Source organism: Beauveria bassiana (assembly GCF_000280675.1).
Source record: "Beauveria bassiana ARSEF 2860 unplaced genomic scaffold BBA_S00010, whole genome shotgun sequence".
Taxonomy (NCBI): domain Eukaryota; kingdom Fungi; phylum Ascomycota; class Sordariomycetes; order Hypocreales; family Cordycipitaceae; genus Beauveria; species Beauveria bassiana.
This window is the reverse complement of record NW_007930845.1, coordinates 393,422-419,997: the sequence shown is the minus strand read 5'-3', so window position 1 is coordinate 419,997 and position 26,576 is coordinate 393,422. Positions and strand designations below refer to the sequence as shown.

General features: G+C 52.8%; 6 protein-coding genes across 6 annotated transcripts; 5 read left to right on the top strand and 1 right to left on the bottom strand.

The window, feature by feature from the left end:
* Nucleotides 1–216: 216 nt before the first annotated feature.
* BBA_04475 (C-type cyclin-like Fic1p) lies at nucleotides 217–1,286 on the top strand (the record flags this gene model as incomplete). Its single annotated transcript, XM_008599572.1, has 2 exons — nucleotides 217–376; nucleotides 457–1,286. 2 exons carry the CDS (start codon nucleotides 217–219, stop codon nucleotides 1,284–1,286), a joined length of 990 nt encoding a protein of 329 aa, XP_008597794.1.
* A 5,117-nt stretch (nucleotides 1,287–6,403) lies between these two features.
* Nucleotides 6,404–7,018, top strand: BBA_04474 (uncharacterized protein; the record flags this gene model as incomplete). Its single annotated transcript, XM_008599571.1, has 1 exon — nucleotides 6,404–7,018. One exon carries the CDS (start codon nucleotides 6,404–6,406, stop codon nucleotides 7,016–7,018), a length of 615 nt encoding a protein of 204 aa, XP_008597793.1.
* A 1,961-nt stretch (nucleotides 7,019–8,979) lies between these two features.
* On the top strand, nucleotides 8,980–9,438 carry BBA_04473 (uncharacterized protein; the record flags this gene model as incomplete). The annotated part of the gene is made up of 2 exons (XM_008599570.1): nucleotides 8,980–9,091; nucleotides 9,221–9,438. The coding sequence occupies 2 exons, from the start codon at nucleotides 8,980–8,982 to the stop codon at nucleotides 9,436–9,438; spliced, it is 330 nt and encodes a 109-aa protein (XP_008597792.1).
* A 771-nt stretch (nucleotides 9,439–10,209) lies between these two features.
* BBA_04472 (PET8 protein) lies at nucleotides 10,210–11,112 on the top strand (the record flags this gene model as incomplete). The annotated part of the gene is made up of 1 exon (XM_008599569.1): nucleotides 10,210–11,112. One exon carries the CDS (start codon nucleotides 10,210–10,212, stop codon nucleotides 11,110–11,112), a length of 903 nt encoding a protein of 300 aa, XP_008597791.1.
* Nucleotides 11,113–11,404: 292 nt separating this feature from the next.
* BBA_04471 (WD domain-containing protein) lies at nucleotides 11,405–14,603 on the bottom strand (the record flags this gene model as incomplete). The annotated part of the gene is made up of 4 exons (XM_008599568.1): nucleotides 11,405–12,922; nucleotides 12,986–14,246; nucleotides 14,308–14,389; nucleotides 14,564–14,603. 4 exons carry the CDS (start codon nucleotides 14,601–14,603, stop codon nucleotides 11,405–11,407), a joined length of 2,901 nt encoding a protein of 966 aa, XP_008597790.1.
* Nucleotides 14,604–18,326: 3,723 nt separating this feature from the next.
* BBA_04470 (KH domain-containing protein) lies at nucleotides 18,327–20,143 on the top strand (the record flags this gene model as incomplete). Its single annotated transcript, XM_008599567.1, has 4 exons — nucleotides 18,327–18,335; nucleotides 18,395–19,714; nucleotides 19,779–19,959; nucleotides 20,034–20,143. 4 exons carry the CDS (start codon nucleotides 18,327–18,329, stop codon nucleotides 20,141–20,143), a joined length of 1,620 nt encoding a protein of 539 aa, XP_008597789.1.
* Nucleotides 20,144–26,576: the final 6,433 nt, after the last annotated feature.

Here is a 26,576-nt window from a genome sequence, read left to right as displayed (position 1 = left end):
CGCAAAACTTTGTCTCTCGGCAGCCTGCTTGTACTACAGGCGCTCTGACGCTGGCAACGACGACACACAAACCATGGCAACCATGCGATAACACGACAGCCTCAATCGCGACAGCCGTCTCTCGGCCTCTCTCAAATTTCATCTAACACCGTACATGTCGACTCAAAGAATCTTCTCTCGAGCTTCTTGAGGGCGGCTGCCCGCCGGTTGCCCAGCATGTCGGCCAACTATTGGGACTCGACGCAGCGGCGATACTGGCTCTTTACAAAAGACCAGCTGAACACGATGCGCAGCAAGCTCGAGCAGGACAACATCGACCTCGTGCGGATGTTTCCCTTGTCTCAGCCCCGACACCTCGCCATCTTTTTCAATCAACGTGCGTTTCCCCCCTCCCCTCCCGTCCTGTCCCGTACCGTCCGGCCCATCACTTGCTCCCCTACTAACCCTGTCTCCCAGAACTCATTCGCCTCGGCAAGCGCCTCACGATCCGCCAGCAGGCCATGGCCACGGCCCAGGTCTACCTCAAGCGCTTCTATTCGCGCGTCGAGATCCGCCGCACAAACCCGTATCTCGTCATCACAACCGCCATCTATCTCGCCTGCAAGATGGAGGAGTCACCGCAGCACATTCGCCTCATCGTCACCGAGGCCCGCCAGCTATGGCAGGACTTCATAGGCCTCGACACCTCACGCATCGGCGAGTGCGAGTTCTTCCTCATCTCCGAGATGAGCTCCCAGCTCATCGTCCACCAGCCCTACCGGACCCTCACCTCGCTCCGCAGCGAGCTCGCCCTTGTCGACGAGGACGTCCAGCTCGCCAAGTCAGTCATCAACGACCACTACATGACCGACTTGCCCCTGCTCTTCCCACCGCACATCATCGCGCTTGTTTCCATTCTGCTCGCCCTCGTCCTGCGGCCCAACTCTGTCGCCCCGGGTCAGCAGCCCGGCGCGGCGGCCGCGGCGGGGCTCGCGGCCGCGCAGGCGGCCCTCAGCCAGGTTCAGGGAGGCGGCGTCATGACGCCGGGTGGTGGCGCGATACACGGGCTGCCGCTTCCGCCGCCGGTCATTTCGGGGCAGGAGGCGCGCGAGAAGCAGCAGGAGGCGCGCATCACCCGTGTGCAGCACTTTGCGGCGTGGCTGGCCGAGAGCACGGTCGACATTGCGTCCATGGTGGACGCGACGCAGGAGATTATTTCCTTTTACGAGTGCTACGAAAAGTATAATGAGAAACTGACAAGGGAACAAATCAATCGCTTCGTCAAGGCGGGCAGCTTGGATCGATAGTCGGGCAGCAAAGGGTGTATAATTTCTTTCTAGGCGTATGATACCAGGGGTTCGGCGTAATGATGGCGTCTCGTTCATCTGTTTTTGTGATATTAGATGACAGAATCGAATCTTTACATATTTCGTCGCAGCCGGTTCTATTCGGTGCGTGTGTGTAACGGGACTGGTACACTTTCCGACAACTTTGGTGATGACCCTTACCGGCCATCACGCTCGTTGGAGAGTCACTCTCGCCGGCCTACAACCGGCGGCCTATCATTGCTTCAGCCAGCCAGCTATGTTTTCTCGCTGAGTAGGCACCACCGCTCTCGGCGGGCTCGGTGGCATACTCTTCCTCGTCCGCTCCACATCGAGCCAATGCCCGCGAACACGACGCCGAATACCCTTCTACGGCGCCAAGAAGGTACTACGAGCGTAGTTCGCATAGTCGAGCTTTGCTTCATTCCATCCGCGGCAGCGGCGGCTACCGTTGTGTTGCTTGTCACCGCGGATCGTCCTACCAGCGGCAAGAACGTCATGCGCAGGAGGCGCAGTCCCGAACGAACGTTTGTCATTACGCCCGGCAAGCACCTTCGTTCCTATATCCGCGCATGCTAGTGACTATCAGTGAGCCAATTCTTAGTCTCGGCAGTTCACTCAAGCGCGAGCCAAGAGCATTCAACGTTGAAGAAACAAAAGGTTCATTGTGATGCTGCTGCGAAGCCGCGCAGCATCTGTCGAATCGTGAACCGCAGAAAATGCCATGTATAGCATATGCAGGCCGTTTTCTTGCTCACAAGTGATCGAAAGCTCAGCTTTTTGCGGGCATGGCTCCTCCTGCCAATATGTTCAGCACAAGCCCTTTTGCTTCGGATGCTTCTTCTCCTCGTAGTCACCAACTACGTCCGAAGCTCTACAGACACCGTATCTCCCTATGTCCGCAAGTCAAGTATACACCAGCAAACCAGCTAGGCGTCCGCCAATCATGGCCATGAATCGCGCATCGGGTTAATTACCAACTGATACTCGCCAATCAGAAATCTGAGCTCTCCCTTTTCCGCTTCTTCCCAACAAGATGGTGCCGTCCTGTTGTGTACCGTATGACAATCACCCGGAATTACCTGTGCGCTCGGTCCGGTCTTGTGAAATGCTGCAACCAGCCCCTCTTCATTGTGAGACGCGACCAAGCTGCCGAAATTGGGGCTTTACGAGTTCTTTTCAAGCTTTTTGGTTTATCTAGTATTTCTCGTCGGGCAGTAGGAGCTCTGCTACATGCAGCGAATGATTGGATGACACTAGGATGACATGTCCATGGCAAGATTTCAAATGTGTCAAGCACGCAACAATGGCCGTTCAATGGCGGTGAACTGACTGGCTATTTTTTTTTTACATTCGACTTTGGGCATCACATCAGGCGCCAGTGGCTTGCCAGCCTCCCCTCTCCATCCGCACCAAGAGATTCTAAACCTGGTCGACGAGTGGGGTGCGCTGATCAGGCGGCGCATCCTTGTCGTCAGATTGCTACTTGATTATCGCAGCGCATATGCTGAACAACCAAAGTACTGTGAAAGCCTTGTGTATCGAGATGGTGTGTGGCAGACCTGAAAACTTGCAGTTCGCGGACCAGTGACGAGCCTCACAGAGATGTCGTGCGGGCGGTGGCGACCTGTGAGCCAGCAAACCCAGCCCGCCAACGGTGCAAACGCTCTGCCGATAACACTGTGCTGGTACGACCGGCCCTGCATGTGAATGTTATGCAACCGAGAGACGGATCTATAGATTCTCAATTGCCCGGTCCCCGCATCGTCTTCCGCATCAGAAAATGTAAAGTCTGAATCAGCAATTGCTTCGTGATTTAGTAATGGCATCAACGTGTGTAATTGGTCAGTGGTGCAGGGAGGCTGGAAGTAGTTAGGGCAACACAGCAAGGCAATTAGTTTGCAGCACGAACGATAACCGATGACCCTTGCCGATTCCTAGCGTGGTATTCACAGCTGCCTTGACACGAGAGACACGTTTTTTGTTTGTCTCGTTGCCTGTGAGGAGCCCATATTTAGCATGCCAAAGTAGGTGGAGGAAGGTTGTCTGCCTGGCTCGGGGCCAAGTGTGGAAAGAATCCAGAAATCTATGAGTGGAAAATGAAGGAAGGGAAACGGAAAGAGGGCACAGTTGTTGGGGAAAGTGTTATTACATGCAACAAAATTCCTCACAATGAGCTGAGGGAGTCGAGCAATGTTGGGTCGCCGGATGGGAGAGCCGGTTCGGCGGGGAACCATTGGAAAAAGGTCCGGTAATCTGTGAAATGCTCGAGTATCAATTTTCCCTGCTACTTCTAGACAGACATCGTTAAAAAATACGACAGCCGCCACAAGATACATACTGTGGCAATATCCGTACCCCATTTTGATATTGATGTTGTGCGACACCAGCACTGGCCGCAGCATGTACGAAGTTCAAGCGAGTGACCAGCTGTCTCATGTTCTGCATATGTACATGAGGGCACAGGTTCGCAGGGCAGAATGGATAACCTTAATGCCTGGAGATAATGTCTGAACAAATAAATATTTAGGCTTGGTGCAGCAGCGGGATCGAGGGGCGAGGCTGATTACTCTTGTTTCGAGACCTTGTCTCACGTCGCTGGAGCTCTCCCCAGCTTGCCTTGCTCTACGGGCAGGCCAGGGGGACAAACTGTGTAATAAATATCCCGGCACTGTATGCTATGCCTCCCGCTGAAATGATAACAAAAGGAAGCGAGGCAGAAGAATTGCAAAGGGTCTTGGTTATGCAGACAGTCTGCAAAGGAGACGGGTCCATGAATATCACTAGCGGTCGGCTTGAGACCGATATTCGATATTGATGCGCTGAGCTCTGACTCGACCAAGACAATGGACGAGATATTACTCCTGCGCCGGAATATAGTCTATCAGTGGGCAAGATGGGTGGGAAAGTCGATAATAGGTCGGCACTAGCAAGCCACAGTGCCCTGATCGGCTGACGGAGGTGGCCAAAGGGGTCGCCGGGTTTCAGTATGCGCTGCGCTGCACAGCCCTGGCTAGACTCCAGGGCGGAGGCGACGGCGGCGGAGGTGGCGGCCAACCAGTGACAACAACGAGGGATGACGTCTATTCTTTGAGTTTATAGCGCTGGGCCCTATAATAATAGCACGAATGGCCAGCGTTTTGTGGTGGTGTATCGGAATTACCCCTCTTTCCGTGGTCGGTGGAGAGGAGGTCATGAGGATACGGGCGAGTCATCAAGGCAAGCTCGACTCTCCCATAGTTGGACGCGCTGGATGTGCTTCTTGTAGAGTCGTGCCTGCGTACTGGTGCAACGGCAAAGTCTACGAACGAGATTCGTTTGCTAACGTCAAAAGAGGCGAGCTGCAAGTAGCCGCCGGAATACCAGATTAGGTGCTAGCTGCGTAGGCCTACGTCGCAGTCGGCTGATGAGGGGTCGTATGTTGATTGAGCTGGAGCTTGAAATGCATGCTGTAACTAGGGTGCTAGGTACCTAGGCGCCAAGCCAGTGTGCCAGGGCAGCGTGCAGTGCTTGTGGTAATCCGGCAATTCGGTGCTGTGCCTGGTATGAGGCTGGTGTTGTGCCTTTCGATATTGAACCAGCTTATTGCCTTGCTAGACTGGACTGAACCAGAGTTCGCCACCATGAATATTAGCACGCAAGACGAGTCCCATCTCGGCAGGGATCAGTGGCTGACTGTTGTACCTGGCAGAGAGCGCTGCGCTTCAATGTGCGGACGGACGGACAGCCACAGCCACGGCCTCTCCAGCCAGCAAGGTTGATCAGTGAGCCGGTTTGGGTTCGACTGACGCACTTGAGTGGGGCATCTCGAGGCGGCGAGAGCGGTCAAGTGACTGTGTATGTTTTGGCTCCTGGAATGAGGACAGCATCCTCGACTGGTGGAGCACAAGTCGTCGTCCCCTTGAAGAGGGGGCCCGAGGTCTCGCCCAGAAGAACTGGTTTCTGTTGGCTGCGTCGCCATCATTTCTGCTCTAGTTATTACTGATGGTCTGCAAAATAATCTCGTCTAAAAGTTGCAGCTCCTCTTCTCCTGCATCTACCACTGAAAGGCTGCTGGGCGGCCCCTGCAAGCGCCCGCCGCCTGCCCTGCAGCTCGCCGCCAGAAAGACCTAGGGTCAGTCGTTGGACTTTGTTTCCCAGCTGCACTGTGCTAGCACTGTATTTACCTTGCAGCAGTGGCCTTTCTGTCCAAAGCTGTGCGTCTTGTGCTGTGCAGCACCACATCGGTGCACATGTGGAGTTCCTGGCTGCCTGGCCAGGTTATTACTGGCCAGCGGCCAGCACAGATTGCACCCCTGCCAACCAAGCTTACGCATCGCTAACCAACTCGTTCTGAGCACGTTTTTGTAACAGTGCACGCTACCCATACTTCACACCGTGTCGTTGGGGGCCCCACACATAGTAATCCCACAACCGTTCTAGTCTGTTTGCAGATTAGACATGTCCCAACGCTGTCCAATAATTCGTTAGTGGCAAATGTGGCGGATACGTCTTGTTGTGTTTTGATTCGATACTCGCCTCCTAGTCCCACCTACCCTGTCACCCTCCACCCCAACCCCGGCATTGCCGTTCAGTTCAGGGCCACTGGTACTTTTAGCAGGAGTTTTTGTGCTGCTTCAGGCCTACACTTACCTGTAGACCTGCCTCTGAACCTGTTTTTGGAGGCCTTCTACCATTAAATCTACTCACCTGTCCGCCTGTTGAGAGAGGCTTGCCCACCGCATTTCTTGTCAGTGCATGCCTCCATCGCCCGCCCACCTTTTTCTTCGTACCCACCTTTATTCTCGCCCACTCAGGTCACCCAAGCCGAAACCGTCCCCCCCTCCCACCCACACCCACCTACCGTCCAACCTTCCTTTTCTTCTCCTACCTCCTCCTCTTCGCAATACCCTCCCCCATCTTCCATTCTCATCGCTTCGTCCTGCATCAACTTCTGTACTACACTTTCCCTGCTATATATTTACATTTCTTCCCCAACGCCACCAGCAATACATCAATAGAAGTCATCGCCATTGCTCAGCCCAATCTTTCTTCCGAATCAACGATCTGTCCTCGCCTGCCGCTTCCCGATTCGCGTACACATCTCGGCATCACAAACAATGACTTCTTACTATCCATACGGCGCCATTCCGGCCCAGCCCGGCCCCGTCTCCCACAGCCACCACGGCGGTCGCAATCGCAGAAACGCTCGCCTCTCCGTCTCCCAAAACTCGCATCGTCAGTTCCGTGGTGTCCGCGGCATCAAGGAGATCAATGAATCGGCCTCCCTCTCCCTCTTCCGCACCAAGTTTGAAGCCATACGTTCTTTTGATCTCGAGGATGACATGGAGTTTTGCCCGGGTCTCCTCACCGAGACAGACGTGAGTAGCGACAGCTCTTCTGGCGCATCGTCCCCGGCCTTCTCTGACAAGTCCCTCCAGCTCGTCTCCATTTCCTCGTCGGAGCGCTCTTCGCTTGCCAGCAATTCTCCTGAGTCGTCGCCCACCCAGCAGCCGCAGTCCATCACCCCCGGCTTCTCTCTCAACTCTGCCTCGCCCTCCTTCGTTCCTCCTCCGGTTGTCCAGAACCAGCCAGCCTTCAAGCTTCATCAGCCCTCGGCCAGGGGTCGCAATGCCATTCCCATCATCAACCCCCTCACTGGCATCACCATGACTAGCCCTGCTCCTTCTATCTCGCCCGCCAGGCTGCAGGGGCATCCCATTCGTCGCTGGTAGGCAGCTGCCGCGTCCCGCCTCGCTTGCTCTCTTGAACGAGTTGCGCTGCGAGGGCGGAAGCTGGCGGTCTCTCTACCGCCGCCCCACTTCCGAATGAATGCATCCCTGTATTCTCTTGGGCGTGTTCATCTCTTGGTGCACACAATGGGATGGGAAAACAACTAAACCCTGGGCGTCAATCTTTCTGGCCGGACTCCTCTCTTGCACGAGCAAGTATCCCCTTGCGGCGAGGACTGCGATACCTCGTCCGCCGCTCGGCTGCTGGCTCGCACTGTACAAGCAATTTCTCGACATACACTCCTGTTTTTTGCACAACAAAATTATATGAGGATATACCGGCGCGTTTCAACGAAAATCGATACCACGTTTGCTTTGGGTTTGTTTTATTGACCACTTTCATTATGTCTGCCTCGATGGCGCGACTGGAGACATACATGGGCGTTTTACACGGAAGAACATGTTATTGGTTCTTTTTTTTTTTGCATACACAACGGCTTGCATTTGGGTCTCGAAGCGATGTCTTTGCGTTTTCGGCCTTCGCATGTTCGCTCTTGGGACGCGACATATGGCATCACCAAAAAAGACATGCCTGGTTTCATCTCGGGGTGAGATCTCACGGCATCAACTTTTCCAAAAAGACTTAGAAAGGCGGTGTTTTTTTTTCATGGCTGGGAGATACAACCAAGTTTTCTCTCATTCGTGGTGTTTATCACATTGGCAATTTTTTCTGGGCCGGCTGGCTGTCATAAGGCGCGCAAGGCGACACGTTGCGCGCCGGTCTGGACAAGCCGAGGCGGGGTTTCTTCAAATAAGCCTGTCTACTTTGGTGTTATTTTTCTATGTTGCCGTGTTTCGGCTGTTTACAGTTGTGCGACGATTTGCTTTGGGAATGCGACACTACATTCTCTGATTTCTTGTTGTACAAATGACGGCGAGCAACTTGAGAATTCTGTCCATTGTTCAGTTTCGGTTATGGATCACATATTACCTTATTATTTAGTACTGCTTGCCATGAGCGGGCTAGGGCGATAGTTTTTTGGTTTTCTGGCATCTTCTGGGTGAAGGGTTTCTGGCCTTGGGGTTTGATGTTTGATGTTTGCTTTTTACTTCTGGCCCTGGGATGGGGCTAGCTTGTGTTACTTTGTTCTGTGTTTTATCTTGGGAGCATCTGCGAGGTTTATGAATGATTTGGCAGGGAGGTCTACATTATCGGGTTACGATCGGGACCATTGAGTTTCGTGGTGTTGCGACTTCTGAGGTGCACATATTTTGGATACGGCGCTGGTTGATACCGCGGCTTGAAAGCCTGCAGATGAATACATGACTTCTACTCTACTTTTGATGTGTGAATTATGATTACATTGCCCTTTTCTCGAACCATCTTGTCAATGCATTTGTCCTACTGTGATTGGCCTCAATTATTGCAGAGCAACCCTCTTGCAATGTTTACCCTGACTGGTCTAGAATCGGGGCTAGCATCATGGCACGCAGATCACGCATCAGGGGCATGACCTCGTGGCGAGAATAAAGTCTATCTTATAGCTAAATAATGGGACCCTTTATCATAGGCCGTGGTCATTTCTTTGACCTTTACCGGTTGCCTCAAGAAAAGTTTCCTTTAAAAGTCGTTGCCATCGCGGGGGTTTGCCCGATGCTGTGGTCATGCTGACGTCACAACACGACCAGCGATGACCGAACTGATGGTGCTGCGTAGCAATGGGGATTTGGTAATTGGATGCGTCTTTTCTTACATTTATGGGACTCTTCCTCTTCTCTTCCCTTTAACATCAATTCGCTTTACCTCTTTCCATTGCTACGACAACCTGCATCCGTTCTGAATCAACCCACCAAATCAGGGTACGTACGTACCATTGTCGATGACTGGTTTCGGGCAATCAATCGAAAAGAAAATCGTCTACTAACAAAAATGTTTTGAGAATCAATCATTATAATTTTTCATCATGCTTGCGTCAAAGTCTGTCTTTCCGCGCGTCGCCCGCTGCGCCGCTCTGCCCGCCGCCCTCAAGCCTTTCCACAGCTCCCGTGTGCTCTCCCACAAGGAATCCAGCTCCAGTATGTCTAAACTCCCCAACCAGTCCCAAACGGTCAAGGGAACAAAAATGGTGAAGAAAAAAAAATAAGAAGAGAGGTTTAGAAGAAGTTGTGTAAAAAAAAAAAAAAAACTAACGCAGTCAGATACAGACGATGACGTCGACAAGCACAAGCTCGACCTCTTGCGCAAGCACAAGGACGGCAGCGCGCACTGGAAGCGCGAGCTCGCGTCTGATAGCGAAGAGGCTGTCAAGGCGGACAAGGGCTATGGCGCGTCCAAGGAGACGCTTGAGCAGCTGCAGGAGAGGACCAAGAAGATGGCCGAGGAGAGCAGCCGGAGCGGGACGAGTAGTCACGAGGGCATGTAAAAGGCTGTGTCTCTCTTTTGGAGGTTATCAATCAAGTTTGCCCAAAGATTTTGAGACTGGACCGCTGTTCAATAACTAGGCTTCTTGTGCTTGTATTTTTGTTTTTGTTGTTTGGTCCCGTGGCTGCATGAATCTGACTTGACGGCATTGGGCATTTAGCATAATTACTGTGATCCATCATCAGTTTTGTGTAAATTTACTGCAAAGGATAATGCTGGGATTCTCGAAGATGTGGTCATCGCCCAGCGGGGCCCCGTCCCTTGGCGAACCACCAGCTAGCTCACTACCTAGGTAGTTTAATGCACCACCTCTTCTTGTATTCACCTTTTCTGTACGTACCAAACAATGTCTTCTTATTTCGCCTCATTGATCAGCAGGAAATGAGCGGAACACTTCTCGTGCCTACTCCCGGGCATGATAGTCCCAAAGCAGACAAGGTCGAATTCATCGAGCGCATAACTCAAGTGTTCAGGGTAGCCCGGTTACCGAGGCCTTGCTCCGTTCTTCGGCCGGCCCTGCGGCCATGATATCGATAAGCCCCAACCAATTCCCCAATTTCCATCTCTTCTCAACGACGAGCTCGGGCTCCAAATTCGCGCTCCCAATTGGTACGCGACACCTGTTTTTCCCTCTCTCTTTGTCTTTCCCTCTTCCTCTGGCCCATTCCGGGCTTTCAATTGGCCTCACCTCTCGAGTTCCCCCGCCCCCTTTTTTTTATCTTGAGGTAGCCCTTTCTATTGTCCCAATCCCTCGCCTGCCGCAACGACCCAAATGGAGCCCCAACCCGCGCCCTTTCGCACCGCCCTCATCGCCGGCGCCGTCGCCGGCACCACCGTCGACCTCTCCCTCTTCCCCCTCGACACGCTCAAGACGCGACTGCAGTCGTCGGCCGGCTTCTTCGCCTCTGGCGGCTTCGCCGGCATCTACCGGGGCATCGGCTCCGCCGTTGTCGGCTCCGCGCCCGGCGCCGCCTTTTTCTTCTGCACCTACGAGTCCGCCAAGCACTACCTCGCCCCCCGCATCGGAGCAGGATCAGGAGCGAGCATCGGGAGCGACGCGCTCGTGCAAATGATGGCCGCCAGCCTCGGCGAGGTCGCCGCGTGCGCGGTGCGCGTGCCTACCGAGGTCGTCAAGCAGCGCGCGCAGGCCGGCCAGCACGGCGGCTCGTCGGCGCGCGCGCTGCGCGCCATCTTGCGCTCCTCTCCCGGCGGCATCTCGAGCGTGTGGCGGGAGCTGTACCGTGGTTGGGGGATTACCGTGTTCAGGGAGGTGCCGTTTACGGTGATTCAGTTTCCGCTGTGGGAGGGCATGAAGGCGTGGCGGCGCCGGCAGCGGCAGGAAACGAGTGGGAGCGGGAGCGGGAGCGGGAGCGGGAGCGGGAGCGGGAGAGCGACGGTAAGCCAGGTAACGGCGGCGGAGAGCGCGCTGTTTGGGAGCGTGGCGGGCGCGGTGGCCGCGGCGGCGACGACACCGCTGGACGTGCTCAAGACGAGGGTCATGTTGTCACCCGAGAGGGTCTCGGTGGCGGCCGTGTTCGGAAGGATGGTGAGGAAAGAGGGCGTGAGGCCGTTCTTTGCGGGCGTCGCGCCGAGGGTGACGTGGATATCGATAGGCGGTGCGATTTTCCTGGGCAGTTACCAGTGGGTGGTGAACACGCTAGAAATGAAGTCGTAGGGGGGCAGAGAGAATTCATGTACGATAAAATCCTGCATTATAGAAGATGTATTTACCGGAAAGAAGCAAGTGTACATAATGGAAATACAATGAGAAGATCATCATCATCATCTTATTCAACAAGCGCGCTAAATAACAAGAGATGATAGTTGAAGAAAAAGAAATGATAATAAAAAGAAATGTCAACAAATCAACAGCAACACGGGCTGTAGTAGATTGATACAAAGAGCCTGCTGGGTATCCATGACTCGAAAAAAATGCGCGCATCCGAAATCAAAACCTATGCACGTTTCTACGCCGTGACGGCTGGCGCAGGCCTCGCCGGCACCTCCAATGGTGGTTGCAGCTCCGGCTGCTCGGGCTCCGGCGCGGGCATTGGGCGCAGTGGCTTGCGGCCATTCGTCTTGTAGTAGAGGACAATGTCGTTGCCACCCTTCCAAATGTGCGTGCGCAACGTGGCCAGGGTTAGCGTCGGCTCCAGGAGCTGCTCGTTGCAGTACAGCTCAAGGTACTCTGCTGGGTCCATCTGCGCGTCCGCGCTGTCGTCGTCGGGGTTGGGCGGCGGCTCGATGCGCTCGGCCACGTAGCCCAGGATCTTCTTGACGCGCAGCATCCGGTTGGCGTTGAGACGGCTGCTGCCGTCGGTGGCAATGGCCGGCAGACCGTCCAGCGGGTGCAGAACAAAGGAAATCTTAACGGGCTCTTTGAAAGGAACCTGGTTCTGGAGAAGTAGATCTCCGAGCCACATAGGCGCCTTTTGCTCAATGATGTCTGCATCGCGGCCGACGCCCTCGACTGTGCCCTGGTACACGTTGGAGCTTCCGCCAGACGTCTCCTCCTGGATGATGACCTTGGTGCCAGGCGGCAGTTTAAGCACTGGCGTATCCGCGGGTAGACTAGGCGTGACTCGTGTCTCTACCAGCTTGTCTGGCGACTCGGAGAGCAGTCTATCGTACTCGTGGCGAATTTTTTGAATAACGCCATAGAAGCTATCGTCGACTTCCTTTTCGTGACTTGAAGACGATTCCGATTCGACAGCCTTCTCGTCCACCACGACAGGCTTCTCCTGAGTCACCTGCGAGGCCGAACGCCCAAGCTTCTTGGAGCTAAAAGACATGCGAAACTTCTTGCCAAACGGTGTGCTGGGTGACTTGGGAACATCCACCGGCTTTTCCTTCTCTTTCGGTTTTTCTGAATTATCAGTCCAATTCTTGCCTTCCACAGTCTCTGGAGCCGGAGTCTTGACCGTAGCTGGGCTTTCGATAGGCGCGATACCGGCGGTAAAGTAATCACCCTTGTCGGCAGAGGGGTGGCCAACCTGCGAAGCGCTGCTCGACTCAACAGCTACGACAGGCGTGCCGATTATACCAATGCCGGGCGTCATTGCGGGCTGCAAGCCATCGGGACGGGGAGTGGCGGCATCATCCGTCAATCCTAGAACAGCTGGCCTGAGAGCATTGGCTGATACGCTGCTCGCGGCTACCGCAATCCTCTTTTCTACCTCTTCGTTTATCTTGCGACGATGAGCCTCATCTCGCTTGATTTCCTCGTCAACGAGGTTGGCAAAGAGATAGCGCAGGATCCACCGCCCGAGACTAATTCTCTGATCTTCCCGAAACTCGATATTGTCTTCAAGATCCAGCTCATCGGCGTAGACTTCTGCGTCGAAACAGTTGTATGGCTCTAGAATGACAGTAAGATTGCCCGAACTAAGGTCAACAGAGCACCAAGGGGCGACGGCTGCTCTTGTATTTAGTAAATCAGCGACGTCATCCAAAGGCTGCTTTCCAAAACTTTGAACAGGTTTACACTGATTGTGTTAGACAAATGACCATAGACAGATGACCATGTGGAAATGTAGATTGAAACACACCTGTATCAAATCCCATAGTAATACGTCGCCGGCAGTATCCAGAGTCAGCACCCGTTTTCGATCGTTGAGAAGCTTGTGTTTTAAAAGACCGAGTTGGCCTTCAATGGTCTCATTAGGTGCATCAAAGATGGGTTTAATCTCAAGCTCGGGCTCCGCGGCCGGGATCACCGAAGGTCTTCGAGAAGGACCATCGTTGATAGTCTCTGCATCGGCGTTGGACCGTGACAGAAACATGCCCATATTTGATAATTTGAGAATTGATTGAGGGTCAATCTCCTTTTTGGTGCCATTGGGATTGGGAGGTGATGTTTGACGTGACCGGCTCGAAATGGCCGAGACGGATCGCCTGTGTCGGTGGGCCTGTGGCAAATCTAGCGGTTGCTCCAAGTCAAAATCGCTCCAGCGGTTGATGGATGACCTGTTTGTGGCAGTCCAAATATGGCCATGGTAGGCCACGACCTTGGAGACACCTATGTGCTCGTGGGCGAGAGCCAAGCTCAAACCGTTGTCGACATCGTCAAAACTGCCGCGGATGTCGGTCTTGGCAACCATGCCATTGCGATCGGAGCTGTAAAAAATTCCGAGACGTGGATGGTTTGAGAAGAGGGACCAAATACTCTCGTCATGCATGGTGAAAGTGTACATGCAACGTCCACCGCGGACGCTCCAGAGCTTGATAGTCTTGTCTGCGCTTGCACTAAGTATGGTATCGTCGGCATCGTCAATGAGAAGAGATCGAATATTGCCAAGATGGCCCATGAGCTTGGAGACTTCGGCACCAGAGCGCGGGTCGTGAAGACGAATCGTCTTTTCGGGTCCGCCGCTGGCGACGATGCTGCGACCGAGAGCAAGGGAATAGACGGAGCCCTTTTCAGGAATCTCCTCGCCCTGGACGTCGATTTCCAAGGATTTGCCTTTGCCATTGAGGTCCCACCAGCAAAGCTTGCGGTCCAGACCGGCAGCAACAATCGTGTTGGAGGTGGTGTCTGTGGCGGAGGCAACGACACACTTGACGTAGTCGGCATGCTCGCCAATGGTGTGGGCAACGTTGCTCTCTTCCGAGTAGGGACGCCAGACCTTGACGGAGAGGTCGGAGGATCCGGAGACGACGGCGGTATTATTTTGAGCAAGGGCAATGTCGTTGATCCAGTGCATGTGCGCCTGGGCCTGGGCGCGAAATTTCGAGGCGGTGTTTGTTGAGTGGTCGGTGGAGGAGTCGAGGTCCCAGGCGCAGAGGATGCCGTCTCGGCCACCCGAGTAGCTGTAATGGAGGTCAGAAGGGAGCGTCTGCGCCAATATGATATCGGGTTTCGTGTGCGTACAGGATGCCATTGTTGGAGTCTACAGCCAGACCGTTGACACCGAGCCGGTGTCCGCCAGCCGAAGACTTGCCATTTTCCAAAACTAGCGCAGTTGGTCAGCTACTCTGAGGGCAGTACAAAAACACAGCAGCAGGGCAATCAATGCTACTGCCGCATGAAGCAGAAGTAGAAGCAGCACCAGAAAGAGCACCAACATGCATTTGTCTGCTGTGCGCGGAGGACACAAGACGTGGCTGCGGAGAGCGGGTGGGCTTACCGTAGCTGATTCTTTGACGGGCCTTTTTGGCCATGGCCATGATGACGTGGTTGCGACAGTGGTTCGTCGGCAGAGCACGAGAGAGACGAACAACCGGGGACTCTTGGGGCTCTGATCATGGACAATCGAGGAGCTAGGATGTCAAAGGCAAGAAGCGAGCAGCAGGTTGGAGGCGCAGGACATGAAGAGAAGCGCCCGCGTGGCATGGCTTGGCTGGAGTTGGCTGGGATGGTCCAGATAGAGGGCTAGTTGACGTTAGTGTATGTTGAGGCATGGCGCAGGCCAAGACCAGATGGGCCAGTGCCGGGGAGTGCTGGGGGAGTGGATGGGGTGAGTTTGGGGGGAACGAACTGGGCCAAGGCCATTAACCCGTCGTGCCCGTGTCAACTGAAGTGGGCAACGGGGAAGCGCTGGTGGAGGAGTGGGGGGGGAAAATGTTCATTTTTTGGCAGTCTTGGAGGGGTTTTTTTTTGGCTTCTTTTAGTGGCTGCAACCACTACCTAGCTACCTTATTATTACCTTGTACGCGGGAGGGGGGTGATTCCTGACATGGTTGCATGGTCTCTGACAACAGGGAAATCACACTTGCTGACATGTTTGGTAGAATTCCAACATGATCGGTGCATCAGAAAAGCGAAAACTCATCGCAGTAGGCCTTAGCTAACTAACTAGAAAGAACAAACATTTGCGCAGATCTGCTTCGAGGCATGCTAGAAAACACCCCTCCCGCGGAGGTTGCTTGTTAGCGCCAACTTGTGTCTGGAGAATGACCCTGGAAGCCGCTAATTCGACCCCCAACAAGGAAGGCTTCACTAGCGACGTCGCAGTAACGTCAATTAACGCGCATCACATGTACCAATATAATAATAGGTGTTTGTCGCTAGCCCACGTTAGCTCATGCTCAGGTACTTATTAGGTAGTAGGTGCAGACCAGCCTCGTCAATGCAAAGAGCCAGCCTGATTTGACCACTGGTCTCATCCATGAGCCGCCACTCAGCCCTGGCTCGGCCCCGCGCTGCCACGCACGACTCGCCAGGCCTGCCCGTACCCAGCCAACCAGCTGCATACCAAGCACCGTTTAATCTGTACAGCCATGAACTACTGGGGTAGACATGCACATATTAACACCGATCCCCTTCCATCATTGCTTTTCTTTTCTCAGGAAAGATTTGCTTCATTCATTCTCACTTCAATAAATTAATGCATAGCCAAAAAAAAAACGCACTAGCTGCCTCACTGCCGTGCGCCGCCACAACAATCTCCAGTAACCCCGCCGTGGCTGTTGCTGCATCACCACTAGCCACCCAGTGGCATTTCATTGTATGCAGTCCAGAGGTACCTGAATCCTTCCAATACCAGCAACAACGTCGGCAAATTACATGACAAGTTTCATGCATTCCCAGGCAACCAATTATGTAGCATGCGGCGCGTAAAACCGATATGTGGCGACGCATGCTTATGACCATCTCATCGCTTGTCGTCTGTCGCTTTCGCCCGTCGCTAGTAACGCCGTGCTTGGCAAATAACAGAAATCCTAGGAGATCTTAAGCAAAATCTGTCGTTTCCATTATCGTATATCAAATATAGGTATTGTTCCCGGCTGTTATCTCCGTTAGCCACCACTCCGACATTCATTGCAGTCTCGCTTACCAGGGTTGGTCGCATTACATGACAACGCAACAGCAGCACCCATCAGCACAGCAACCCTCCTCGCACCAGCGCGCCGACTTGCACCTCTGCTTGTCCTCACATCGTGAGCAAATCTCCCTGCTTTCAACCTTATCTTCTTTGCGCTCTGCACAATCCGTGAAGCTACACATGGCGGTGCCCCGCGACAACCGGTGCTTGCACTTGTATTCAATAATCATGTGAGTACACATTGCAGCAGTCCGCGTCGAGTATGCGGCTTCTTGAATTAGACAAAGAAAACCGAGGATGTGAGTCGGACAGGAAGACGGCTTCGAGGAGTAGGAGGCAGAGGATGCCGTCTGAGGTTGGAGGTGAAGATTGTCGGGTGGCGACGAGAGCACCTTGGGGTTTATAGAGCTATGAAATGTAGGGATGCGGACGAGGTAGAGTAACTTGAAACATATACAAGCAGCAATATTCCAGATGCCTTTTATAATGTCCCATCAACAGTGTCCATCGCCACCCGGCCGTCGACCACGACCATTCTTGCTCTCACGCGCCGGGCAGGAGCCACTCATTGGCTGTTGTCCAGAGCAGCGTAAAACAGACGTCTGTGAGGGACTTTAAAAAGCTGTTAACTGCACATTTCATCTTATCCACCTGTCCCTGTCAAGAGAGTTACTCAGCTGCCATAATCCGGTACGAATATATACCGCCCCCAATCCCAGCACACAAGTCCGATGAATTCGTGACAAGCACCATCACACTGTTGCTGTTCAGATTAAAATCCAGGCAACCCACCTGAATTGGCATACTCTAAGTGACCGAGACAATATGATAGCGACATTTTTTCGGCTTCAAGCCGCTGGGCGTGGCGAGTCCGCATGTTGCACTGATTGGCTCAGAGGTGGCGCGAGAGATTTGTGCTGCCCAAATTGGCAAGTCATGCAACAAATGCGGTATGTCGCAACTAATCAACTTGGAAAGCAAGCTTGTTGACATATTTGAAGAGTATTTTCTTTTTTCAAACAATTTGTCCAGGTTTACTGCGAGAAAACGACAGCAGCGGCCAAAGTTCTAACCTCTAGATCTGTGAGGAAAATAACTAGATATATGATGCCTGCCATTTCTGGTTCTTAGTTTAGCCAGCCACAGTAAGCTGCCACTCGTCTGCAAAGCACAGACTTGCTTGCTGCCTGCATCAAGACTGGCGCACGGTATGGACAGCCTCGGACTAGTTACTGTGAAGTAATGAGTGGCCATGTATGCTGAAAATGAATCATGCGTCACATAATTGCCGGAAAAGACACTCGTCACACGGACTTGATTCCATCAACAAAGGCAAATGGGCAATAAAGAATGATACGAGTGGTACCATCAACAAAGACAACTTACCGTTTCTACGACTTGGCTTGCAAAGAGTACCTAGTTAGCCACCGCAGCCCGCCCAGACTAAGCTTCCGCGGCACATTGTTAATCCGAGAGCGGTCACATTGCCATTTTTTTGTATCGAAAAACCTTATCACATCACCCCACGACAATAGCCCCAGTCGCGGCCCTTCTTGCCCTGCACAACCTCATCTTTTTCAATCACAACAACGATCCGAATACCTTTCATCCACATCGCGAGGCGCCTGTCCGAATCGCCGGCGTTGTATCTGACGAAATCAACCGTTTTACTTACCCTGACCGACTCATCGCATCCCTGCGCACGATTAGTACATCTCCTACTTGGCCAGCCTTTCTTGGTTGAAGTCGCGTTTGACAATCCACCCTTCTCTGCCTTTGATTGGACGTATATGACTAGAATTTCTCGCGTGCTTCAACGTCTCATCACTCGTTTTTCGCCGTCCGCTGTATATCCCAAGGTGCCCAGTGCTCGTGGCCAATCATTGACCTCTGCTGCTGTGTGATCTTTTGTATGACATTTGCCTCGGTCGTACAACTACTTACTAGCTTGCTGCTCATTTGTCGCCCAAATTACCTCAATCGTGCCTCACCCCTCTCCTCCTCTCCGCATCGCTTGTTACGCCTCTTGTTCGCATCGCAATAATGGCTGAGTCTCAGCCTGACATTCAGAGCATCCTCGCGGCTCTTGGTGAGACCACTTCGTTGCGCCAAAGTGCCCTTCCTCATGCTGACCGTGATTTTTCTCTCCTCCCTTTAGCCTCTCAACGACCAGCCGGTGCCACACCTACACAGACCCCTCCGGGCGCTCCAGGTCAATATGTCCCTCCGCCAGGCGCACCCCAAGCCGACTACCGAAGCCCCCCTCCTGGTGGTGCTGGCTATGGCGCTCCTCCCCAGCAGGGCCTGCCTGCGCCTGCGGCCTCTGGAAGCGTCGACCTGAGTGCCATCCGCCCGGTAAACTCGGGTACCATGAGCTTCGACGACGTGCTTTCAAAAGCACGTGCATTTGCGGCTGCGAAAGGCGTCGCCTCTTACGACCAACCCCTCGTCTATGGTGCTGAATCGAGAGACTCTGACCCGTCATACGGACGCCCGCGATCGAGGTCACCTCAACGCGACCATCATAATGACCGCCGTGGAGGTCACGGTCGCGATCACGGCCGAGACCGGTCTTGGTCCCCGCCCTCGCGCGGTAGACACTCTCCTCGTGGCGGCAAGGGTCGCGATCGATCGCCTCTCCGTTCTGGAGGAGGCGGCGACGAGAATTCCGAGACCATTCAGATCGAGTCAAGCCTTGTCGGGCTTATCATTGGCCGCAACGGCGAGAACTTGCGCAGAATTGAAGGCGAATCGAACTGCCGCGTACAATTCCTTTCCCCTGCCGACGGTGGTCCTTTCCGCCAGTGCAGAATCACTGGTCCCGCTCCGCGCCGCGCCGAGGTCAAGGATGCCATCAACCGCATCATTGAAGACAGCGGCATGGGCGCGCTGAACCGTGCCGAGGAAAAGTCTAGCCAGGGTGCGGCTGGTGGCCTGCGCGACGGCGAGGATCACATGCAAATCATGGTTCCAGATCGAACTGTCGGTCTCATCATTGGCCGCGGCGGCGAGACGATTCGCGATTTGCAGGAGCGCTCAGGCTGCCACATCAACATTGTGCACGAGTCCAAGAGCGTTAACGGCCTCCGACCTGTCAATCTCATTGGCACGCCAACGGCCACAGCTCGCGCCAAGGAATCCATTCTTGAAATCGTCGACAGCGACAGCCGCGCTGACGCTCCTCAAGGGGGAGCACTCGGTGGCGGTGGCAGCAAGCCTCCTCCCATGTCGCGCGGTGGTGGCCAGTCTAGGGATAACCACTTCCAGCACAACAACCCCTACGATGGGCCGGGCAAAGTGACTGACGCTATCTACGTCCCGTCTGATGCGGTCGGCATGATTATCGGCAAGGGCGGCGAGACGATTCGCGAGATTCAGGCCCAAGCCGAGTGCAAGATCAACGTGGCGCCGTCGTCTGGTCCGGGCGAGGTGCAGCGTGAAATTTCGCTGATTGGCGCGCCAGAAAGCATCGAACGCGCCAAGCAGCTGATTGACGAAAAGGTCGAAGCAATGGTATGTTGAGATTCCTGGCCTGCACGCTTACTGCTGTTGCATCAAGTCACTAATCGGTCGATAGAAACAAAAGAATGCCGGAGGTGGCGGCAGAGGCGGTCGTGATCGCCACGACGGCGGAGGCCGAGGAGGTCACCACGACCGCGGACACGGCGACCGTGGAAACAATTACTCGCAGCCCTCGTCTTCTACTAACGCACCGCCGCAAGGCGCCTCAGGTGATGCCTCGGATCCATATGCACAGTGTAAGTTGAAATCTATCTTTAGCATGATCTGATCGTTGCCAGACCTCATCAGTGAATACTAACAGGGACTGCAGACGGCGGCTATCAAAACTACGTGGCCCTTTGGTACCAATCCTTGGTGTACCAGCAACAGCAGCAAGGCGGAGGGGAAGGCACCCCCTCCGCTGGAGCGCCGCCGAAATGAGCGTTTTGGTGAAAGCGGTTTGCTTGTCTTTTTTTGTCGTGTGCCCATATGACTTGACGCGTGCGCTTGGTGATGATATCCCGCCCGGGGACCTGAACCCTTCTACTGCTTTGACTCTCGTTGAACTTTGATACCACTACATTTGCGGTGTGCATTCCAGGACTGCGGACGTATTCTTTTCTTTCTCCCGATATACCCTTTTGGGATGCTGTCCAGGATCATTATTTGCGTCTCTCATCGCCTGATCAACACGGCCGCAGCGCATGGCAGAGTTGACTTTTTTGTTCCGGTGTGCTCGCCTGTTTTCCCGGGACGTTGCATGTACAGCACGGCGCGGGTGCCGTGCCCGTTGCTTTTCGCTCTCTTCGGTGACCTCTTCTGACACGCTGGTGGTGGTGCCTTGAGCTTGTCTCCTTCCCTCCGGATTGGACCTTTTGACGTATCATACTCTTTGGCCATGACCTTTGGTTAGGAAAAGTGATAGATGATGTACCGTGCACTAGTGGAATTGGTCCGATTTTTGGGTGGCCGTGACCTTGACAGGTGTCAAAAGCTGGCAACCGCCTTTTTTTTCAGAGCATGTTTGCAAAATGCACCCTGGGGAAGCATCATCGCTCTCTTTTTTTGCTTTTAGACCGTCACGGTACAATATTATACCGTCTACTTTTCTTAATGATGATTGGATCGCAGGGGATGGGAAAAAGGAAGACGAAAATAAGAAGAAAAAGCTGGGAGGGTGGATTTTCTAACTGCACATGTACAGAGTAGGCAAGGCAAGCAATTGAAATGTATTAAAGGGGTGTTTACGAGGAGGCAGCCAAAAGAGAGAAAAAAAAAGTAGGAGACAAGGAAGAAGAAGTACAAGAAGAGGAAGAAGAAGAACAAGTAAGAAGCAAGTTATATGATGACGTTTCTGCATGCCTTCAACTCTCCATAAGTATCCGTGTCTTTGCTGGCGTCTCTGCTAAATTATAAATATGACCTTTGTGTTAGAAATTCAGTTTACAAATACATATTTCGCCAAGTGCCGTGACCTGCAAATGATGCGACTGACGTGTAAGATTTCTGCGTCTAGTCAACGGCGATTGCCAAGGTCAAGGAGATCTTAGCGCGAATTATTGATGTTTGTTCTTGGCTCTGCGAGTCATTAGGTATTCTTAATTCTTTCTAATAGCAGAAGAATTTCTTACTCCCGCTTTGTTATCATCATGTACTCACATATTGCCTCAACTGAAGAATCTCATATACTCAAAGCGCGGGGTTTGTTTCGCTCGCATTTTCCATAAAGAGTATATAGAAAACGATATCTGTAGACGGGACAAAAAGGAAAAGCCACAAACACGAGGCCCGCAAGCCTTGTTCTCTCTCGCACTACCGGCATACAAAGCTTGCATGTGCATCAACAATGCACCCCCGGAGTCGTGTGGAGGGTGTCCCCCTCCCCTCCATCGCGCGACGACTGATGAGTAATATAAAGCAGAAAAGCAAAATAAATAAATAAATAAATAAAATAAGATAAGATAAGATAAAAAAGACAAGAAATGGAGAGACGAGGAGACAAAGCCGTTGGTGGTGTGTGTGTGGTGGTGGCAGTGGCTGCCGATCAGCGGGGTAGGTGTGGACGGAAAGGACAACGATAGGAGAAGACCGTTTTTTCAATATACATTTCTCAAATCTTCATGCAAAGAAAATAAAAAAAGCCACAAAGAAAGCGCCCCCGTTGTCTTGAAAAATTAAATAGGGTGTTTCAAGTTTCCTAGAGCCGCTATTGGCTCTTTTCCGAGAACGCTCATTGCCCTTTTACATTTCAATCAAGCAGTAAAGTTGAAAAAAAAAGGAACAACCTTTTCCTCCCCCCGTCTCTTGTGGTCAATGACCTTGGAAAAATCAGAGTACATGACGGGCTTTGGGGACAAGTGAACGAGGCCTTTCAGAAAAACGTAGCATAAACGCAGGGAGACATTCCAGAATGTTGCAAAAGTAGAGCAGTTACAAACGGCAACATGCAAACGAAGCCCTTAATTATTGGCTCCAAAGTTGCGCCAACCGTTGGCTCAAAGAGGAAACATGATGCCACGAGGAAACTCTAATCCTGCTCACCAGGCATGCCCCTCGTCACAGATATCCTCTCACATAGATGGGCGATGAGGCCATTTTCCCTAAAATCTGCCTAATTCTTTTTTCCTGCATGCTGGCAATCGTTCGAGTCGCTTCCACGTTTCCGATGGGTTGACAATTCCTGCCCTTCTTTCTGCATGGCAAAACTAAAAAAAAAAAAAAAGAAAGACAAATCGCAGGACAAACAAAGGTCATTGTCCTCCGGGCACCGTTCCATCGCTCATCACAGGTTGAGGGATAGAAAAGGAAAAAAGAAAAAAGAGAAAAAGAAAAATTAAAAGCTAGGCACCGTTTCATTCCGGACTCTCGAATTTGCGTGTGTTAGATAGGCTTCGACGACTGCGGCTGACGCGACTGCTGCGCACTTGTCGGACGCTGTTTGAATCCGGTAGTCGCACTCAAATCGGCGTCGTTATTCTCGGAGAACTACTCCGTAGTTGATAGTGCGTTGCGTTTGCACTTGCATGGCTTTGGCCCGTGACAAGATTCTGATGCGTTCAGTCCAGGATTCGCACAAAGTCCCGCAAGCCATAGCTATCCCGGAAAGCTTGTCCTTGACATTGTGCTTATCGAGGAGTGAACTCTATTCGAATAGAGTGCATGACCGTCTATATCCCTACTTCCGTGTCGTCGTCGTCTATACTATGTCGGGGGTATTGAGCGAGAGACATGCCGATTTATAGTTGGCCCTCGTTACTAAGTACCTTGCAATAAGTCCTTGCTACTTGCAACCTTGCTCAAGACTATTCGTGAGGAGTGTGGATACACAGGACGTTGAACATCCATCTCCAGCCACCGGTACTTGGTGTCTCACCTGCCCAAGAGACTCTCAGTTGACACCCACACCTTTCATCAGGGCCCATGTAAATCCTGGCCTAGACAGGCAAAGTCATTTACAACACAGTCAGCCTCGCCTTCTCGCAGCTTATTCCCACGCGCGAGATCGTACGCTCCCAAGATGACGAATTCACTGGCGACTCTCCTACCTTGCGAATCGGACCTGCCATCGATCGTACATGTGCACACCACCCTCTATTGCTAATATGGCTGTGTTGGCGAGGGACCATTGGCATTGGTATGTCTTGGACCTAGCGCCAATAGTCCTGAGGTCCAAGGGTCGCGACTTCCAGCTACCAAGTAGCTGAGCCAAAACCCACATATCACATTATGCAGTCCGCGAGCTAGTTACAAAGGCCGCTGTTAACAATTGCATCTGTCTTCTCGCGCGAGCCTCCTTTTGTAGCATGGTGAATTAGCGTTCAGCGTAACAATCATTACAAAGCACGGCGTTGCCGCCACCACGCCATGAAAAGATGACAGGTCGCCTTACACAGCTTGAGCAGTGTAGCGTAGCCGTATACGTGGCTGGTAACACCACGCGTAAGAAGTCGAGAGACTTGTTGGACAGGATCAGAATGACAAGAAAATATTTTCGACGTGCACAAGGCAGCTGCACACTCGATTCAGACACGAGACGGGGTGTCGAGAGTAGGCCGATGAAATTGTCCATCTGCGAGTGGCAGCAGTGCTACCAGACACTCGTAATACCAGACAGACGTCTCGTTTACATCTCATGCGCCAGAGGGTAGCATCAATATCATCACCATGCCACAGCAGATAAACATTGCAGCGGCATGCGAGGGAAAGATGCCGTTCGGACGCCACTTTATTGGGCTTGATTTTGGTTGCAACGCTTGATGAATGCACAATAGGTAATGGCCGCCGAGAGGTAGGCACCGGAGCGGCGCTGATTGGGAGGCGAGAACAGACGCAACAAGTCGCGAAATCCACCAAGGTGCAGTGCAGACAGACTCTGCATTAATAATAAAGCATGTAACGTTTCTGGCTCTGGCCGCCGTGGGCTATGAGAATAATTGAAAATACCGGCAGCCAGTCCGCGGTGCTCCATGGTGGACGCGCAGCCTGCACTGCAAGTAGTGGTGGGTAGCGCGTCAAGGCTGGTCGTGGCTTGCTGGTTGATAATGAGCATGACAGCGTTACGAATACATGGGTGTGCCATAATCAGAGAGGTTCGCCGACTGCCAACTTGAGATGCGGGATGCCGCCCGATGGACAGGAGCGCCTAAGAACAAAGGTCGCTCAGATCATCAGCCGGCAGGACATCCATCGATACAAGAATAGAACCGATTCGATCGATGATTGAAATTGCGGCACGAGGTATATAAACAACAAGAGAGTCGCAGCCAAAGAGGGGCACAAGCCTCCCATCGTCCTCTGGACTGCCGCAGCTGAGACATGGAGGCCATGTGGGCACAAGGTAGAGACAGATGAAGATTGGGAGAAGGCCCAAAGACAAAGGATGGCTTTCACTCCATCACGAAGGCATTGTCCTTTTTTTTTCTTTTTTTTTTCTTGCCTGTGGGTTCTTCTTCTTCTTCTTTTTATTTCTCTTTTGACTGGTGTCGCCATCTTGCATGGCGTGGCCACATGCAGCATGTCCGTAGATACATGCATGATGCAGCCTGGATGGAAAGTCGCGAGGTGGCGTGCAACCCTCTCGTCTCTTTTCTCTACGAACGAACGATCAACTGTATGTCTCATCAAACAAATGGACACGCAGGTTGCGGTACAAGGCACTCGCAGCTCTAGAGTTGCAGAATGGGCTGACGTTTATTGGGCAATCGTGAGAGTAGTAGTTGACTTTTGGACTGAGCGAATGGTGACGAATAGGCAGCTGGCTGACTTGGTCGTTTTCGCGAATTCTGGCTGTGAGGGATAGGGCAGCCAAACAAACTACCTAGTGGTACTGGTAGAGAAGAGTCGCGGCAGGAATTGCGCCCTGACAAGTGAGCTGCTAAATACCTAAATACATAGCCAGTGTTGCAGTCACAGAATTTGCTGATAGGCGGTCCCATAGTTTTAAAACGGCCAGAGGTTGCCATGAGTGGGTGGGTGATGCAAGTGGTTATCGAGTGTGGAACGCCTGGTCAGGGCGTATATAGTGGGATAATTTGAATTGATTTGGACATGGTTGTTGATTGCTGCCAGTTTTGCTTCGTGCGGAGAGGGAACTGTATCGGCAATGCACATTGTATGCTAGTTCATGTGATGAGCCTAGCGAGGTACAAGAATATCAGCAGCGAAGCAGTAACAGCAGCAGAAGTATCAGCAGTCCATTTTTCTGTTGAATTGACTTGTCAAGGGCGTAAAAATGAGAAACAACACGGCGTCTGCGGTGCGGCTTGACAGTGTACGAGGGGGGCCTGCATCGTCGTGTATTCGTAGGCGGGAATGCGGGTGGCCGAGATGATGGCAAACGCCCAACGGATATGGATACAAATAACGCGGAGCACGGGCACAGGGTGACCCAAGTGTTTTGGGCGAGGATGGATGATGAGAGCAATCTCGGGGTTCGATGAGAACTTGAAATTGCTTGAATCATCAACGGCAATAGATTGTGGGTGAGGACAGAGGGCAGGACGGATATCAAAACCAGATGCAAAGACAGGTACGGATACCTAAGGTAGATACCGCCTACAGTGACTCCACATGCAACATGACCAGGGCATTTACAGTGAATTAGGTACCCGCAAATTACAGCAGTTGAGGGTTGCCCCCAAGCCACCGGACCGCTGAAAATCTGCCGGGGCGAACCCTTTTCAGTGGCTCCGCCCGTTGACGGCCGCCCAGAGGTCGTGAGCCTTGAGATTCTACACATCAGAGAACCCCGAACCCACCAAGCCCACTGGAATCGGCCCAAAAGCATTAAAAAGTCTACTGAAAAAAATTAAAGAATGTTCATTTGCAGGCTGGCCATCCTATGCTTTTAGTGCGTGACTGCTGCTTGAAGCCTGGAACTACTCACTGCCCACCTTCGAAAATTCGAACAAAGAACCCCCCCCCTGAAAGCCCTTCACTCACCCCCTTCCCTAGGTAGGCTTCACCCCCAAACGGCCCCAAACGGCCCCAAACCTTCTTTCCTCCTTCCCATTGTGCATCATTCTCTTTGTGCTACCTTCTGCCATCACGCCCTCTCTCATCCAGTCATCCATCCTTCTTTTGCTCGTCCTACCTTGCTTCCCATTTTCCATTTTTCATCACCACCACCCGCCCGGTTGGTTTCTTCTTTCGCTTTCATCGTCTTGGCCTCACCATTCACGCCAATCCCTGCCCCCCTTTCGAATCGCCGCGTAACCCCTCGAGCCGTCCTCGTCCTCGTGTGACCCTGGTCGGCTTCATAAATCCCCACGCAGCTCTCTTTCCGCAGACGCAATTCTCAGCACCAGACATCAGCGCCGCCCACTACAGTCCGACTTCCTCATCGTCTCTAGCACTTCTCATCCATTCTGATCCC